We start from the raw sequence: 18,675 nt of genomic DNA, 5'->3' as shown, positions 1-18,675 counted from the left end.
TTATTTAATTTTTCCAAATTATTTTCTGCTGCAATCTTCTGAGAGCAATACCTTTACTTTTCCGTCGACATAGTTGTGCTAGGACTAATTTTTGACGGAACATCCTGTAGTTTGTGTTATACCATTTTGGAATACATACGACTTTTCAATTGCATTTTTATAGCATTTTTTCTTGGAGACCGGGTGATCAAAAAGCACATTTCTGACGTTTTTTTTTTTTCTGACGACGTTCATTTTGCGGGGTGAATAATGCGTTACCTTGATAGATTGGACTTTTACAAACGCAGCGATACCAAATATGTATTTGGGTTTTTTTTGTCTTATTATAAATATGGTAAAAGGTTTTCTTTTTTTAAACATATTACTTTTTTTTCTTAGTCCCTAGAGGGGACAACAGCTTTCCATGCTTTGATCGCTCCTGCAGTATGATGTAATGTCTCCGCATTACATCATAGTGTGATCGGGCAGGCATTCTATCAAGCCACCCCATGGGCATGGCTTGATAGGCATTCTTCCAAGACGGCCCTGGGGCCTTTCAGAAGGCCCTTGGCTGCCGTGACACCCACACGCTCCCTGTGATCTCTCAGAATTGACAGCGCCATTTAAAGGCTGATTGGAGCTGTTGCTGCTGGGTGTTGGCTGTAAAAAACAGTTGGCTTCATACATACCCCGACGCTGTAGAACATAAATGTACGTCCTATAGCGCTAAGGGGTTAAAGTAATACGCACAAATTCAAGTGGAAGTTACCACAATGTCTGTTGCAGTGCCCAACTCTGGGTCCCTACACGTGTGCGGTAGCTCCCAGTCTGGCCACCTCTCTGCATTGCTACTAAGATGAATGGGATGGTTCTGGCGCATGTGGAGTAGCACTTGAGCTATCCTATGCTGTTGGATGTTGGACAGTGCAGGTTTCTAGATATATTAGATGGTGCACTACTAGAGTTCACTGCCCTTGCATGCCCAGTCCATCCCAGCACAGTGATCAGAAGGAAAGGAGCATAGTGGGCAGCCAGGATGATGAATGGATTCATGATTGATGACGATGATATATGTATAACACAAGAAGATGTCACCAGATAGCGCCTCAGGTTGTCATTCAGTGGAAAACGACACTATTCAAATCCTCCAAAGCAAGGGGGAGAGCTGCAGAAATAATTGGGGTCTCTCATAAGAGAGTGATCCCAAAGGAATAAAATGCACAAAAAGCTATCAGCAAACAAAATATTTTCTGCGCTCACAAAATAGTGTGCATCCACAAATAGTAATCTGTCAAGAAAAAATGCATAGGAGTTACACTTACTGGGGAGGAGGGGGGTATGATGACCATGAGCCCCCTCCTTGAAGTGATATCTCCCTCTGTCTCCAAGTAGATGTTTCCACACGTAATAGTAACACCTTTTATTCTCAAACTTCACTTAAAACACTGGGCAACGCGTTTCAGTGCACACAGGCACCTTTCTCAAGCCATAGCAAAACAGTATAATAGTTACAAATATATAGCATATGGGTCACTTACATTGCATGCTGTTAATGTCTCTCAATGGCCGCTGCCATATTGGGGGTGTGTCTCAGTTATCAGCGTCATCACGCCGGTCACGTGACCGGCGCTGGTGTTCCATCACTGTGAATGGGGCCTGATGTCAAGTTTGAGAATAAAAGGTGTTACTATTACGTGTGGAAACATCTACTTGGAGACAGAGGGAGATATCACTTCAAGGAGGGGGCTCATGGTCATCATACCCCCCTCCTCCCCAGTAAGTGTAACTCCTATGCATTTTTTCTTGACAGATTACTATTTGTGGATGCACACTATTTTGTGAGCGCAGAAAATATTTTGTTTGATGATATATGTATGGTATGTAATACTACTTTCTCCCATACCAATCACATAGTACCGTATTTTTCTGTGTATAAGATGCCCCCATGTATAATACGCACCCCCTACTTTCCCACCCAAAATTAAGAAAAAAATATTTGAAACATAAAACAGTACTTAGTACTGTTCTATGTTTAAATCCCACTATAGGTCCCAGTTATACTCACCGGACCATCCTCTCCGTGCTGCCCAACAGGTCTCTGTAGCGCTTTAAAGCACCCCCGCTGTCTCGCAAGAGGTTGCCGTTTACAGGTTGCTATGGGGACCAAGCGCAGGCAACAGCTGGTGAGTAGACTGTGTTGTACATGTGCTGTGTGTTTAATGTATATGTGTGTGTATGTGTGAGGGTGCAGGCATACTCACCTAGATGCACCACTGCCCTGCTTCTCCATGCCACTGTCCTGCGCAGCGCTGCTCTCCCTCCCCGCTCCGGTAGTGTGACGGAGCCCTAAGGGGTGGCGCAAAGCCGTGAGCGGTCCCTTGCAGCCGACATTCATGCAAGTTTTCATCGGATCGGTTCCAACTAAAACTTACATCCCATGTATAAGATGCCGTGCGATTTTTGAGCAAAGTATTTGTCAAAAAAACGTGCCTTATATATGGAAAAATACAGTAGGTTAATAGGTACAATGAAGCCCAACATCACTCTGTAGGTCTACTGCCTCCGGTACTGGAACCAGTCATATATCAGTAATGGCAGCCACTGAAACACAAGGAAATGCTCCACTTCATAGTTACCATTCATCTAGTAGGTCATCGATATGGAAGCCAGTAGTGTTACATACTGTACTAGGTGCAGCGGAACACCGAAACAAGGCATCACACTGTTAGTAAACTGCTGATGTTCTATACGTTACTGTATAGCTGCATCCGACAGATAGTGTGTAAACTAGGAGAGGAGAATAATGGCCAGCTCACACGAGCGTAATTTAATAGTGTATTACATGTGCGACCGACAAGCGCATAATACGTTGTGAATGGAGTCAATGAAAGTACAATCATTTTCAGAGATCCATTCAAACTTGCGTATATACATTGCGTATAATACGAGCACAAAAAAAAAAAAAGATCACAGCATGTTCTATTTTACTACGAACTATCCACGATAGAACCCTTTTGTTCTCTATGGGAACGTAATAAGTGCTGTACATACACAATTACATTGCATATGTGTGTCATTTATATGCAACGCTAAGCGACAGAGTGGGAAATTACAAAAAAAAGAAACAAGGAAGACTACGCATGACAGTGTGCGTGAGACACGCGGTTATGCGTAGTCAAGAATCCCTGCCATACACGGTGATAGGCCAGCTCACACAGTGGTAAAACATTGTTCTACACGCAGCATTTTACCACACGCTCGTGTGAGCCCGTCCCAACTGTTTAATGCAGTGTCAACTTCAGCCGAAATAGCGTGCATTTACTAAAGAGTAGGCATATGTTCACACAGAGGATTCGGCTGCGGAATCAGTCTGTAAAACGTGGCAGAAACCTGCAGCTACTCTTCTGCGTTTTTGTCACAAACCTGAACGTGGATTTAGCCCTGTCAATGGGTAAAGTGTGTGCCTGTAATTTCCAACGAGTTTTTGCTCAGAACACAGACGCTGAAGCAGCTCCAAAATCCGCGACGAAAGGCCGCGGGTTTTGAAGCTGCATTTCTCCCGCGGAAATCTCGCTGTATTTCCGTGCGGTCATTCTGCGAAATTTCGGTCCCGTGTGACCCCAGCCTTAAAGTGTGTAAACTCTTTATTGTACTTTATCAGGAAACAGCGAGCTGAATCGATTCACATAAGACTGCCAAGCAAGAGGAAACAAGCTTTCAGTCACTGCTTAACAACTACATCAGCAGAACGGTACTAATTACAGAACGAGAATTCAAAGTTATTAAAGGGGGGGGGAAATCATATGTAGAAACATACCCAATTCTCTTTCTGAGGAGTTTGAGTAGCAGCCATCAAATTTTAACATGTCAACTTCCCATGACGCAAAAGTCTCAGCATCTATCTTGATAGTATCCAATGTTGTCCCGGGATAGCCACCACAGGTATATTTACCCATGTCACCATATATGCCCAATTTGAGACCTCTGGCATGAACCTGAAAAGTACAGAGAATACATCATGAGAGATATAGGATTTTTACTGTCATTTATTACACTCTACACTAAAACAAAGCTATGGAATAGTGTACACGGTCTCACATAGACAATCCCTTCTGTAAAGACAGCCGCCCCTGCGATTAGCTGATCACTGGCTATCAGCTATTCTCACCAAGGTAAGCAAGCTCTAGTTGGCCATTCCAATTAATGCAAAAATAGTTATTCAAAAAGGAGGAGCAGATTTGGGGATTTAATTCCAAACAAAGTACAGAGAGAGAAAAAAAAACAAACAAAAATAAACAAAACCACACAGGGGCACAATCCGCACATCACTGAAAAGAGGAAAGTTCAAAGTTTTTTATGACACAGCAATAAGGGTAAAAACACATGGGTGTATGCGTAACTACACTCGCCGCTGCGGAGCATAGTTGAGCATGAACTAGGGTTTTTTTTTTAATTGAGCCAGCCATTTAAACTCTGCCATAGTGCGCAAGTTTGAAGAAAAAAAAAAAAAGCGGGAAGGTAGGGCTTGCCCTATTTTTTCACACGTAGTATTAACGGGAGAGAATACCGCTAATGAAAACAAAACCATTGAAATCAATAGCTTTGTTTCGTCCTGTTATGTGGTCGTGATTATCAGTTACCACTCGCAGAACCTACCTCCGTTATGTCCATATAGCCCAATAGGGATATAGACAGGGATTGTGAGGCAAACCCTTTAAAATGCAGACGCATTTATTTAAAAAAAAAAGATTCTATCGGTTTATTTCCACCGACTTCTGTTTATATCCATTTTGTATTCTTTGGTCTTCATAACCTTCTGTGCTTATTCATTTAAGAAGGGACATAAAAAAAACGGAACCAAACAGAAATCTTTCCATTCAGTTCCGTCACCCATTGACTATAGAGTAAAAAAAAGGAAGTTTCCATTTCGCTTGATTTATGCTTTTTTTATGGAAACAAAAAAACTGAAATCAAACAGAACTGAGCTGGACTGAACTGAGGCACTTCAGTTCTCATTGACTTCAAAGGTAACTTTAGTGAAACCATTGTTTTCTGTTTGGCTGCTTCTCAGCTGGTACAGCTAAACTGAAAACAAGCACAGATGTAAATGAGCCCTAAAAGGGGTTATATCAGAGAAAAGCCTTTCAAAATGTGCCATATGGGTGGAAAAAAATAAGTAAAAATTGAGCTCCGAAAGCTGCAAATACTCCCAACCAACTGGTAGATCAAAAAATGTCAGAATTGACTGTTATGGCAAAATTTTATGTAATACGTATGGGTAAGAATATTTAAAGTGGCTTTCCAATTATTAAAAACAGTGGTGGCAGTAGAGCAATTAAAAGAAAGACAAAAAAAAATAATTACTGTCCGCTGTCACATTGCTCCCCCAGTCTATTTACTTTGGCTGCAGGGGGTCACATGATTGTTTACGTATGTGACTGCTGCAGCAAACACGAGGCCCCGACATGGGACATCATCAGCGACGTCCCATAAACCAGCCAGGGTTAAAAAAAAATTAAAAATTCACACCACCAGTTTATGGGAAGTCATCGGGCCAGAAGACCCGATGGGTTGGATGCCATGCTGCTGGATCACCAAACTGGCACTCCGGTGCCACAGCAATTACATTGCTAATATATAGTTTTGGGGAGGTCCAAAACTGTATGAAAAATTCAAGTTGGACAACCCCATTTAATAGTACACTATTTTCTCACCAGTTTCTTAAAAGAAGTTAATGTTGATAATTTAATGGTAACAGTATAGTGACCACCGATAGTCTTATATGCCCATATGTCCAGCTTACACAGAACTGTAAATTGGTTGGGCAATTCATTCCTGGGATTTTACAGAAATTTCATTGAATATTCCCCATAAAGTTACATATATGATAGATGGGGGAAAAAAATGCTTTTTTTTTTGCTGTGAATACATTACTTACATAGTCTGCAAGGGTTTTAATGCCATTTGGAAACCGGTCTGGGTCAGGTTGGAGTCGTCCATTGGAATCTCTGTTCTTCAAGGACCAGCAATCATCAATGCTAATGTAAACGTAACCAAGATCCCTCCATCCACTGTCAACCAATTTGTCTGCTATACTCTTTATCAGATACTCACTACAAAATATTACACCAAAGAGAATTATAAATAGTGTTCTGGAATGTACAGTCATTATTATTTCAGGGGTTAGTGTGATCAGATAAGTATTGGTTTAGGGTCCTTTGGTATTATTGTATCTTGTCACCACTGGAAGCTAGGGGTTTGACAGGGCTTCCATGGAGGAATGCCCCTGTCACACCCCTAGCTCCCGATTAGGTGAATAGCGGAAGGTCTTTGAAGGTCCTAGGATGGATTTTTGCCATCCGTGTGACTCTTCTCCCCGGCCTCCGTGTAAGTTAGCCCGGCCTGCAAGTTGTGTGTGCTTGTGGCAGCTGTCACTCACTGTCTACCAGCGCTGTGGCGTCCCTGCAGTCCACCTCCCGGCAATGACTCAGTGTCCCCCGCCACACTGCCGTCCCTGCTCTCCTCCTCCTGTAGTCTGCGGCTGCTGGGTGTGACTGTGTGTTCCCCAGCACTATGGCCTCCCTGCTGGCGAGTGCGCTGTACCGTTCGGGGAAGCCGCTTCACAGCGCTCTGGTGTCCCTGCTGCCAACCCCCCTCTGCGGTGAAAGACAAAGCAGGACGGGGGGACGGCTTTTGCACTGGCGAGGCCGCTTCCAGCTGTGGCCCGAAGAAATGGAGGAGCGAGAGACTCCGAAATACTTACAGGCTCCAGGGGAGAAATGGAGGGCCGAGAGGCCCGGAACAGCTTACAGGGAACATTAGGTGAGATGGCCGGCAAGCTCCTAGCAGCGTGGATTGTTTGCCATACACATGCTGTTAGGACCTTCAATAATTCCACCAATCAGGAGCTAGGGGTGTGACAGGGGCGTTCCTCCATGGAAGCCCTGTCAAACCCCTAGCTTCTGGTGGTGACAAGATACATAGGCACCTACTCCTAGTCCGTCTCATTCCTCCAGGCAGAGGTCAGTATGATCACACCAGTGTCACATGTGTTGCATGATCATGGTGTCACTTTCCCAGTCTGCCACAAAGAGAGGAAACTCTGACCCATGCCACTTCCATTCCCAGCTCCTGTCATGCACTACTCCAGGTAGGAATTCTATGAAACACCCAAATGACCACCAGAATAATGAAAGGGACAGCACAATCAATGATATGGAGAAAAAAAAAGGGGTATGTTGGACAGGTCCCATAGATATCATTGGGGGGATACTGAGACCCTACAGTCGCATCAACTAAAGCGAATGGAGGTCTGTTCCCTTCTAACACAATCCGGGAATTTGTCTGCAGGGAGGTGTTCTCTATGCAGTCACGGGTATAAGTGGGAAAACAACAAACAGTTGACAGATTTCATGTACAGACTGCTGGGGATTTCCTAATAACCATGGTTTTTAACTTTGTTTCCAAGAAAACATAAATTGTTTCTCTAAACTGTGGTTACGGCTCAGCATATAGAGAAGTATAGCGGTCAACTGGATTAATGAGTACATCCTTGTAGAAAACAAAGTTAATACATAACAGAGAAGAACTACATTATTTTAGATTGTTCAGAAACGGTGCCATGGTGCTTCCTGGACTGTCTGGTGCTGAATGTAAGCTTATTCACTTGAATCAGTATTAGCTGCTATACCAGACACAGCCCAGACTAATTCTGCACAACTCCTTCAAAGACTCTGTCCACTTTTGCAACTGTTTTATTGCTTCAAAGCATCTAAAAGTAGAAAAAAAATGAAGCAACTTTGCAAATAAGCTTGATTAAAAATTGCCTACTGTTTTGTATATACAGTTCCCAGCAGAACTTTAATCAAGACCATTTGCAAAGTTGCTTAATTTATACTATAGTCTTATATTCTAGACAGACCTAACTGTGGTGGTCACACAATTCAAACAAAGGCCTGAGAAAGAACAGGGCAGGGAAGACACCATCCACGAAGCCAGACAGTATTACGGATGATGACTCCCAGTGCTGGGGTATTGTGGTAGGACGTATGCATAAAAGGTGTTATCCAGGAGGCTACTGCCAGCATACACTGGGGTTGGAGTGGAAGCGTTGCCCCCACCCACGTGGTGGCCGGCGCTTGTAATTGCAGGCGCAGCTCCAATTGATTTCAATGAGAGCTGTAATTGCAAATACAAATGCTGGCCACTATACAGTGGTCGGAGAAGCGCTTCTGCTCCAACCTCGATGCATCCTGGCAAGCGTTTCCTAGATAACTCCTTTAAAGATTTGTTCCTAAATTCAGCCATATAATGTGATAGAAATGATGATTATTTTGGTATAAAATGTCTATCGATTTATATAACCCAAATGTATTTTGCTGTTGTAATGACTTTTAGCTCTGGAGTTTGATCGACACACAATCTAATCATAGTATTTACTAGACAATGGGATGGTGAAGGATGTCTGATGTTAATGTTAGCTAAGTACATAGAAGTTACACAAGAAGCCTCTAAGAGTTAAGGGCCATAGTGTTGTGTATATCCTGTGTTCAATACTGAGTGTTTACCTAGGCCCCCTTCCACTCCTCACGCAAGCTAGTTAAACAATGGGTTGCCACATACACAGAAACTGCTTAAGGTTGTCTGCATGCTAAAGAAGACAAAGTATCCTATATGTTACTGATGTAATCTGTTGCACACCCATTGAAGGGCGGTTGTCATGTGTTATAATAAAAGGCTTGAGCCTCTATACATTGTAGAGACTCTCCCAGTTTTAGACCAGCATTTGTGTCTGATCTGGTTCGATGATGTGTGCACACGATACAATTTGGAAGCGGCAAAATACCCCAAAGCCTGCTGGAGAAAATCATAATCCAGAACAGTGGAGTCCCTGGGTGGGCGAGTGGATCTGTGAGGTCACAGGCTGGAACGTACAGAGATCGGCAGATGGCACGCAGAACTCAGGGGCCCGAAAATCTACAGAACACGGTAAGATTGCTTTATGTAAATCTACCGATGTGATCTGGGTTCTGACTGCTAAATCTGCCTGTATCTGATCCAGACTGGACCTTCACTGAAAGACAGGTCTGTCCACTCGAAAAATCACCATGTTACCTGTCTAGGGGTATTTTGTATGCTGTTGTGTCTGAGACGGTTAAACACTGTGTATACAAGACCAAGAGATAAATTCTGTGAGGGTTAATGTGTCAGAAGGGCGGACTCGGCTGTTTAAGTCTGAGGGAGCACGCCGGAAAGACACTTACTCCTAGGTAAAACTAGTGTGAGGTTAGGAAGATTTATGATACGTATACTTACCTTTATGATTGAGCGTGTTATGTTCTCATATGTGGAAAGGTATATACGTGTGAAGTATAGCCGTGCTTTGTGACGGCTGGCTCCAGAAACTCTTGGTCATTGAAAATAATTGTCAGTCTCTGTGTATAGCTAAAATGTCCTGTCCAGACGGATTACTAGTAGAGGTTGGTTGTTATAAAGGTAGATGAGATATATACCTTGAGCCGTTGTGGTTATTCTCCAGTAATCCCCTCTGTTTGGTATTATAGAAAGAATGTGCAGTGTTTATTATTGGGGGGAGGGCTGCTGATAAGAGTGAACTGAAAGCTTTTTCCAATTAACCCTTCTGTTGCCTTTGTCTTTGTTTTGTAGAATTAATGTGCATTGTAATCTGAGTGGGAAAGAGAGGTTATATTGGAAGGATTTGAAGAAAGCAGATTTTACAAGAGAAACACTATTGTGTCCAGAAACTTCGAATAGGCTAGAATAAGCAGGTAGCATAGAGTTGAGCAGATTGAGAAGGTTAGGCATAGACGCAGGTTGTTTAGAGAATGGGGAGCAAAGTGAGCAAGGGCAAAGGTCATAGAGCTTGTGATCTGGTTGCTGAAGGGAAGGGAGCAGAGTTTACTGAACAATGGGAAAGGACCAGGAAAAGTTGCAGAAAGAAATGTCAGGTCATGGACAGATAAGATAGACTGTAGAAAGTTTACAGAAGATGAGCAGGAAGCCTAGCAGAAAGAAAGGTGTTTTTAGATTGCTAGGAGGAGGTATAACGTGGTTAAGAGATTCAAGAGGGGAAAGCATGTAGGGGGGTATGTGTATTGCTTATGAACAATGTAATGTCTTTGTGTTGACTACAGCCCCTCCCTGTAATGGCGGCCGTGCTTGCAATGTTTACAATCCAACATAGTGTGACTCTGCAGTAAATGTAGTGAGGCCTGCCCCCACCCTGAAGTTACTTCCCCCCATGTGCTCACTTTCAGGGTGTGTGATTTTACTTCCGATCCCTCCCCATCCGGGACAGGACCTGGCCCCGCCCCTTCCTCCTCCAGCGGCCATTTCGCCTCACCTGGAAGTGCTGCTGCCCCTGGCCCCGCCCATTCCACCGGCAGCCATCTTGCCTCACCTGGGAGATTTGTAGCCCCGCCCCTTTCTGCCTCTGGCGGCCATTTTGCTGCACTTGGGAGGCCTATATTCCCCAATGCCACTGTATCCAGTGCTAACATCATGATTGTCTGAAGTAAGGTTTTGTTTGACCAGACTTTGTTACGCTCCAAGATGTGGCCACTTTGGATGTGTGATAAGTTCAGGGAAACAAACCTTTGTGAAGATGCAGCTTGGGACATAGTAGATGACTAAGCTGGTTTATAGTGTATGGAAGATTGGAGTTGATGCATGGGGGGCAGAGACCAGGAATACATGACAGGGGACGCTCTCTCATGTTCCCAGGGGCTCTGTTTTCCACTGCCCGCTTCTCCAATGGATACTCAGACCGATGATGTTACGGAAGGCTCCTACAGATGGAATAATTTCCCTATAGTCACCCAGCAGACTTTTTCACGCAATTTGGTGAAGTAATTTTACTTTTTATGTGAAGAAAGAGGGACTGAATTGCCCAGAGTAGGATGTTAATTCATCCGTATTCTTTAGTTTTTCTTTAAGTCTTTGGTATATTCTAGTGTCAGTCTACACTGAAGCTATAATTATATTCCGACAGGAGAGTAAAAGCTAAACGCTGGCCATACCCTGAAATACTATTACACTGGGTGACGTAAAATTTGAATTGTGTGGCGCCCCCTTGTGTTAAAAAATGCTAACTGCAACCTGAAAAAAAAAAAAAAAATCTAAAGGATATTTTCGCTCAGACTTCGCTGCATATAATGTCACCTTGACCTACAAGGTGCTTGTTTTTGTGCCTCTTGGTTTACTAGTTTGAACGCAATTACTCTTTTTCCATTGAGTATTCCTGTTCAAAAGGGGGGAGGCAGAGGTGATCTGGGCCATAGATGATCTAGGTGTTGTAGATCAGCGATTGGGTTTGAAAAAAATAAATAAATAAATAAATGGAATAAGATAACAAGATTCCGAGCCATGTGAAATAGAACATCAGCACGATTATTTAGTACTAATACAGTAAGAAACTGCAGGTATGCAAACAGTTACCAGAACCTCTGTTGATAATGCATATGTTGAGCTTTTTGCAGATGGTATCAGGGTGAGGATTGACGACTCCACATCGGATATGCAGTGGTCACACAACAAGATGTCCTAGAAGCAGAAGTTCTGCCTCCGCATGTCTCAGTACAAGAAGCGGAATTGAAGGCCCTCACTGAGGCGAGTAGAGTGGCGAGAGGTAAGACCGGCAATCCTTTACACTGACTCCTGGTATGCATTTGGCATAGCTCATGATTACGGCCCAATATGGAAGGCCAGACAGTTTTTACCTTAGCAGGACAACCAATTGAGAATGGTGCAGCGGTACAGAGTCGCATGGAGGCCCTGCTTCTACCTGACAAAGTTGAGAGTTCGCACCAATTCCTATACTGGAGAGGCGAGAGACGACACCCTTGCTGACAGCGCAGCAAAGGCAGCGGCCCTCAAGCCGTGGAAGAAAGAAGAAAGATACTGACAGCATGAGTCAGTGGTAAAAAACTTTGGACATTGATAAAAATTTGGACTTTGATATGCTAAAGACTTTTACAGTTACAAGCCAGCAAGGAAGGAAAGAATAAATGGACTAATATGGGAGCAGCAGAAACAGGACAGCGTGTGGTGAACGGTCACCAGCACTTGCCCACCACAGTTCCTGTATCCCATGATGGCCCAGCTGATGGACAGAAAGACCCACCTAGTAAAGCAGCAATGACGACGACGCTTGAAAGAGGTTGGGCGACTTCTAGGTTCTTTGTAGCTGCTGCATCATTTGTCCGGTTTAGCATGATCTATGCCATGGGTGAGTCAGGGCAGAAGTAAATTTGCCACATCACACTTGCCGGGACCACTCTACCCATTTCAGGGATTGCAAATTGACTACGTTCAGCTCCCACTTGTTGGGAAGTATGAATACGTGCTTGTTGTTGTTGATGTCTTTGCAGGTTGGAGGCCGACCCTGTTACCAAGGCAAACAAGTAGGTAACCGCAAAGAAGCTCATGAACGAGGTAAACTGTGAATATGGGGTACCAGAAGTGGTTCAGAGTCAGACAGAGGTATAAACTTCGCAGGTGAATGTAACATGTCATGTCTGCTCTGGGTGTATCCCAGGCCTTTTACATACTGTACCACCTTTAGAGTAGTGGAAAGGTGGAGAGACGTAGTGGCACGCTAAAAGTAAGATACTTAAAAATGACGCCACTTTGGAAAGACTGTCATCCAATAGCCTTATACAGTGTTAGATATGAACCCAGGGGGGGATCATACATTATCTCCCTACGAGATTGTTTGGGCTAGCCCCAAGGCTAGGTCGTTACTATCCTCAGTAGTTACAATTACAATCTGATGTGTTGACTGAGTATGTGATTTCCGTTGTTAAAGAACTAACCAAAGCCTATGCACAGGTGTTCTCTTCCAGACTCAGAGGCAGACACTGGGACACATATCTTGCAGCCTGGGGATTGGGTGTGCGTCAGGAAGTTCCTCAGGAAGCACCCTCCTGAGCTCCGATTTGATGGCCCCTACCAGGTGCTTCTGACTACTGCCACAGCTGTGAAACTAGCCGAAAGACTTACATGGATCCATGCTTCATACTGTAAGAAAGCTTCAGATCCGGGAGACCAGTCTTAGTTGTGCCAAAGACATTACTCTGGTTAGGGCTAGTGAGAGAGGAGGGTGGCAACTGGAATCCTTAGTCAGAAGAATATGGGGGTATAGTTACCTTCTGGTATAACTCGTTCAATGCTCAAGTAGCCGCATATTCCTTCGACTATTGTATTGTAGTCCCGTGTCTAGGCACAAGATCCCACCGCAGGCCAGATTTAGCTCCGTCCAGCTGGTTATATGACTTATATACCCGGGGAATACAATATGTTTGCGCCACTGATAACGTCTGGGGAGAAGACTGCCGTTATTGGGGATTAGTGGGATGTAACGCAGGAACAGACTAGTCCTATAAACCACGAAGTGCCTTAAATAAGAAAGATAGGAGCGGGAAATCCCTAATTAGTCGTATAACCCTCCTTGAGAATAATAAGGACAGCAGGTATTGGAAGGCTGAACTTAGTATGTTGCTTGGTTTTAATGCGGTTTTTACATTAACCATGGGAGATCCAAGCCCGGGGGACGGAGGGACTTATAGTCTGGGGACATACCGGTACGGGAGGACAGATCCCTTAGGGAAGTTTAAAATAAGGGGTATGGTAGATGCAGCCGAATGGAAGCCTTCACTTAGTCCCGTGCCCATAATTAACCCCCTCCGCCGTAAGATAAAGACCTTGACGAACATGATGATCATAGCCGACCCTACCTTTTGAGGACACCTTGACAGTAGCGACTGGCTACTCTGACCAGAATCTCTGATTGGAGTTGATGAGGTACAATGCTAACAGGAGCAACAAGTCTAACTGTTGTGTGTGCGGTAGTGCCCGACCACACTCGGGGATGGTCCCCCTAAATCTCCCTGTAGATGCTGAAGAGTGGTTTATTAGTCTCTTCACGAACATTTCCGCTAATTACACTGTCCGTGAGAAATGGAAGAAGGAATACTCTATAACTACTTGTGTTTTGCACCGGAGAGAGTGTTACTGACTACCCTGGAAACTACACCTGCCGGGCAAATAGGCAGGGTGGAGGGAGATTTTTGGGGAACTCACCAACGGGTATTGCTCCTCCTACGGTACGATAGGAGGGGAATGGACACAGAATCAGGTTCAGTCCTTAGGAGACGTTTACTGGCTTCGTAGTGACATGAGGTAGAGGACCCGCCTGGAGGGTAATTGGACAGGGGAGTGTGCCTTAGTAAAGCCCTTATGCCCCTCCACATCCTGTCAGATAACGTTGAGGATAATGAGGTTACCCCCAATAGTTACTTTATCTCGATCCAACTCAGTCTGTGTTTTGTGGTTATCCCGTCATGTTGGTCTATCCTTGTTTTCCGCATAGGTACGGTGGTTCCTTCCAGTCTTGTCACTAGGTAGTGTAGGGTCAGGGTAAGGCGACCTGGACGTGTTCACCATTAGGACTATCTCCAGGAGGGACATTGGTGTGGGTGAAGATCAGGGAGTCCCACGCCGTGCGTACCTGTGCACGCTACTAGTATTGTAACATTATGCTAGAGCGAGAAGAGAGACCCCTGGTGGTAGTTTTGATCTACACGTGTACATTGACATCATAGGATAGCCAAGGGGGGTACCTGACAAGTTTTAAAAATTAGAGACCAAGTTAAAACTAGATTCGAGTCCATTTTCCTGGTCATTATGGTAAATAAACGTTGATTGGATTAATTATGTTTTTTATAGTTAGCAGTGGTTTATAAATTATACTAGAGACGCCTTATAGAGACTAGTCGACCAATAGGACCTACCTCGACTATGACTTTTTTTTTTAAATAGAATGACCTTAGATATGACTTTAGCTAAAAAGGGGAGTGTCTGTAAGATGATAGGGGAGACTTGTCGTACCTACATCCTAGACGACACGTGACCCGCGGGTAAAGACGCAGTTGTCATTAAGAAGCTGACCGCACTAACTAAAAAGAGCTAACTTTTGGGACCAGTACTCGCCATGGATGAGCGGGTGGTAAAGGATCCTGGCACAGACGGGCGTCGCTGTTGTATGTGAACTGATGGTTACCTTTTCTGTTCTAGTCTGCTGTGTTATTCCCTGTGTCAGAGAGACCTGTGAAACTGATGCTGGAAAAGCCGCTCCCACCATGAGTTTGCTGAATGCATCCCCAGAAGGAGCGGACAAGTCCTACACCCCCTTGAAGACCCTAAAACGAACCTTCAACGCACTCCAGTTATAGGCTCATGCGCGGAGAACTGTGAAAATTAGATAGAGAATTAGAGGATAGACATTTTAAGGGGGGATTGTGATAGACATGATGATTATTTTGGTATAAAATGTCTATCGATTTATATAACCCAAATGTATTTTGCTGTTGTAATGACTTTTAGCTCTGGAGTTTGATCGACACACAATCTAATCATAGTATTTACTAGACAATGGGATGGTGAAGGATGTCTGATGTTAATGTTAGCTAAGTACATAGAAGTTACACAAGAAGCCTCTAAGAGTTAAGGGCCATAGTGTTGTGTATATCCTGTGTTCAATACTGAGTGTTTACCTAGGCCCCCTTCCACTCCTCACGCAAGCTAGTTAAACAATGGGTTGCCACATACACAGAAACTGCTTAAGGTTGTCTGCATGCTAAAGAAGACAAAGTCCATACTATGGCGGACGTGAGGAAGGGTGGGCAGAGAGGTGGGAGATTCTATATGATCCGACAAATGAGAATCCTATATGTTACTGATGTAATCTGTTGCACGCCCATTGAAGGGCGGTTGTCATGTGTTATAATAAAAGGCTTGAGCCTCTATACATTGTAGAGACTCTCCCAGTTTTAGACCAGCATTTGTGTCTGATCTGGTTCGATGATGTGTGCACACGATACAATTCGGAAGCGGCAAAATACCCCAAAGCCTGCTGGAGAAAATCATAATCCAGAAGAATAACCCCTATTCACAGGATAAGTAGCTGATTGGTGGAGGTCCAACTGCTGGGACCTGCCCAAAATTTAAGCCCTGGCACATCTCCAAGTATGAGCAGCGGAGACTCTGCTAAATTTGCTTCAATGGGATTGCCAGATAGTCAAGCACTGTGCCAGCTCTGGTGGTCCCACTAAAGTAAACAGAGAGAAGGTGCGGCCTCCTTCGCCAACACTTCAGGATATGTCAGGGCTGAAATTTTAGGGTCAGTGGGGATCCCAGTCAAATCAGCAAGCCATCCCATATCCTGCGGTATATATAGAGCCCAGTCCCAGGTGACCACCGCCTAAAAAGCCAGTGGAGAAGTTTTTGATTTGTCTAGAAGCCTTTCAGGTGTGAACTGAAGATACTGTCTATAAGTTGAAATAAAAGATCTTTAAGTGTTACTGGGTATTTGGCCAATGTCACTGTTCTCCAACATAAAGAGAAGAAAACCTAAAATAAGGAAGTGATATCATCTGCTTCAGTTTTATCTGAATTCTCCAGAACAGTTTTATATCATGAAATAGTCATAAGAAATGAGCAGATAGAGAAACTGCAGGTAAAATGAGTGAGGGGAGTGATCACACAGCGCTATCGGAGATGGTAGAAGCCTCCTACTTAACTGGGTCCACAGTGGTCATACATAGGCATCCAAGGGGCATCAAAACACATGAACCCCATGTAACTCCAAGGGGAGACCAATAATGTGCAATCTCTTTGGTAGACTCTCTCTACAATGCATAATGATATGAAGTGTGGAAAACAGCATTGGGATGAAACCATTAACTTTGCTGTCCGTTTCATAAGGATTCTATTTGCTTCTATTACATTTGGAGTATACAATAGCGTATTCGACTACACTTTTCTATACTCCAAATCTAGTGGAAACAGAATCCCTGTCAAAAGGGGCACCAAAGTGATGTTTGACTAATGACAGCAAATGGTTTCATTTAGTTCTATTTTGGATGGTCACCTTGTTGTTTTTGCCACCTGTAACTGAACCCCCTGACAGAATCCAAGAGTGCACAGAAACGTTCGAATGCTACATGATGCAGAACACCATAAACATAGTACTACATCTAATATTAGCAAGTAAACATTTGGTAGGTAATGCCAATATTAATATTAGTAAATACACATTTACATGTCTCAGTTATTAAATAATGTTCAGCATATATACTAATTAGTACGTCAGGTTGTTTATGTTTGTCACACAGAATTGCTATTTGAAACTGTCTAACCCTTCCACAGAGCTTCTGCAGGTTAGTCTCCTCACCACAAAGGGCTGAGCTGTATACTATTGATATATGAAGTTCATCTTCAGTCAGCACACAATCAAACAATTCTAAACATACATGTAAATGGGAATCAGTCAGCAAGTTCATTCTAACTTAAAGCATAGTCAATTAACTGGGCCTAATCAACTGGGTCCAGCAACTCCAGAAAAATAAACAATCCCCTTTTTTACTGCTATTCCACTCGCCTCTACACTGTTCTGTCTGTTTACACAGAAAGAGTGCGAGGCAAGTACACAGTAGAGGGATGGGGGCGGGGAACAACTATGCTATCTGCTCAACCACTTGACTCTCCCCAATGCTCCCATCTTTAATCTACTGTCCACTTGATCAGCAGGTTAACAGTGGTTGAGTGGTCATGCTTTTACTAACTTGCCTGCCTTCTCAACCATCTACTTGACCAATGTAAACCAGGTCAAAGTGCAGCCAGCATAATTTAGTGACAAGAGCCCTATTAAAACACAGACAAAGAGACCAGTCAAAGCTAAGCCAGGTAGGGAGAGCAACCTAGGGACACTTTGTTCCAAGCCTGGCACTTAACACTCACCGCTTCGCCAAGATAGTGCAGTGCTGGAGTAAGACGTAGTTTAATCTACTCAGGGCATTAGATGAGGCTATCTGAATTTAGGGTACCATAAACTTGCTGACTGGTTCCCTTTCATAATAGCTGCAATAAAGAAACACTGGAATTGTATACAGTTTACAATCAGACTTACCCTATACAATTTTCAGGGTCAGTCTTACAATCAATATTGCACCTATAGCGCTCCCAAGTCATCCAACCCATGGGAGGGGTCCTGACTAAGCCATTGTCCAATGCAGAGCAGAGCACTGACAGGGCAAGGAACGTGGCCACGGACACCAGGTACATTGTGTTCACTTGTACCTTTAAAAAGTAGAAAAAAAACAATTGTTTATTGGACATTTAAGTACAAATGTATAATATTCCACAGTGTTACTGGCAAGGTCATGGAGAAACTATAAATTAGGGCTCATTCACTTCTATATTAGGGTTGTCAGTTACAATTCTGTCTCTCGGTTACGTTTTTTGAAGCAGAGAAATGGAATTACACATTTCCATTTCTTTCTCCATCGATTTCAATGAGTTTTCAATAGAATGGATGCGGTTTGTTTGGTTCCGCTTTATTAGGTTTCCCTCTTTTTTTTACTGGAACAAATAGCGCTGCAGACTCCTCGTGTTTCCATCTCTCCTATTTCGGGAGTGTGACTGCCATCACCCCTCCTTTAGGACCCTACATGTTCACATACCATATTCAAGCCATATTCAAAATAAGAATAAGGGCAGCTTCATGGACGTGAAAACCGAGCCGATATACGTTCGTCTGAATCTAGCCTAAGGTTGCTAATTGGATTTCAATGTATACACAGAGGTGCTCATAGATGCCAATGGCCAAATGTAGGCATG

General features: G+C 43.7%; 1 protein-coding gene across 1 annotated transcript in view; it reads right to left on the bottom strand.

Annotated features, from left to right (window-relative positions):
• Window positions 1-18,675, bottom strand: part of NAGA (alpha-N-acetylgalactosaminidase) — a 36,656-nt gene that overhangs the window by 16,969 nt on the left and 1,012 nt on the right. The window contains exons 2-4 of the mRNA XM_066576193.1: window positions 17,966-18,135; window positions 5,918-6,092; window positions 3,797-3,974 (exon numbers count right to left, since the gene is read on the bottom strand). Of these exons, the coding sequence (XP_066432290.1) occupies window positions 3,797-3,974; window positions 5,918-6,092; window positions 17,966-18,120 (508 nt within the window). The 5' untranslated portion in view covers window positions 18,121-18,135. The remainder of the gene's footprint in view (window positions 1-3,796; window positions 3,975-5,917; window positions 6,093-17,965; window positions 18,136-18,675) is intronic.

This window comes from Eleutherodactylus coqui, chromosome 8 (genome assembly GCF_035609145.1).
Source record: "Eleutherodactylus coqui strain aEleCoq1 chromosome 8, aEleCoq1.hap1, whole genome shotgun sequence".
Lineage (NCBI taxonomy): Eukaryota > Metazoa > Chordata > Amphibia > Anura > Eleutherodactylidae > Eleutherodactylus > Eleutherodactylus coqui.
The sequence above is the reverse complement of the archived record's forward strand: the minus strand, read 5'-3'. Positions and strand labels throughout refer to the sequence as shown.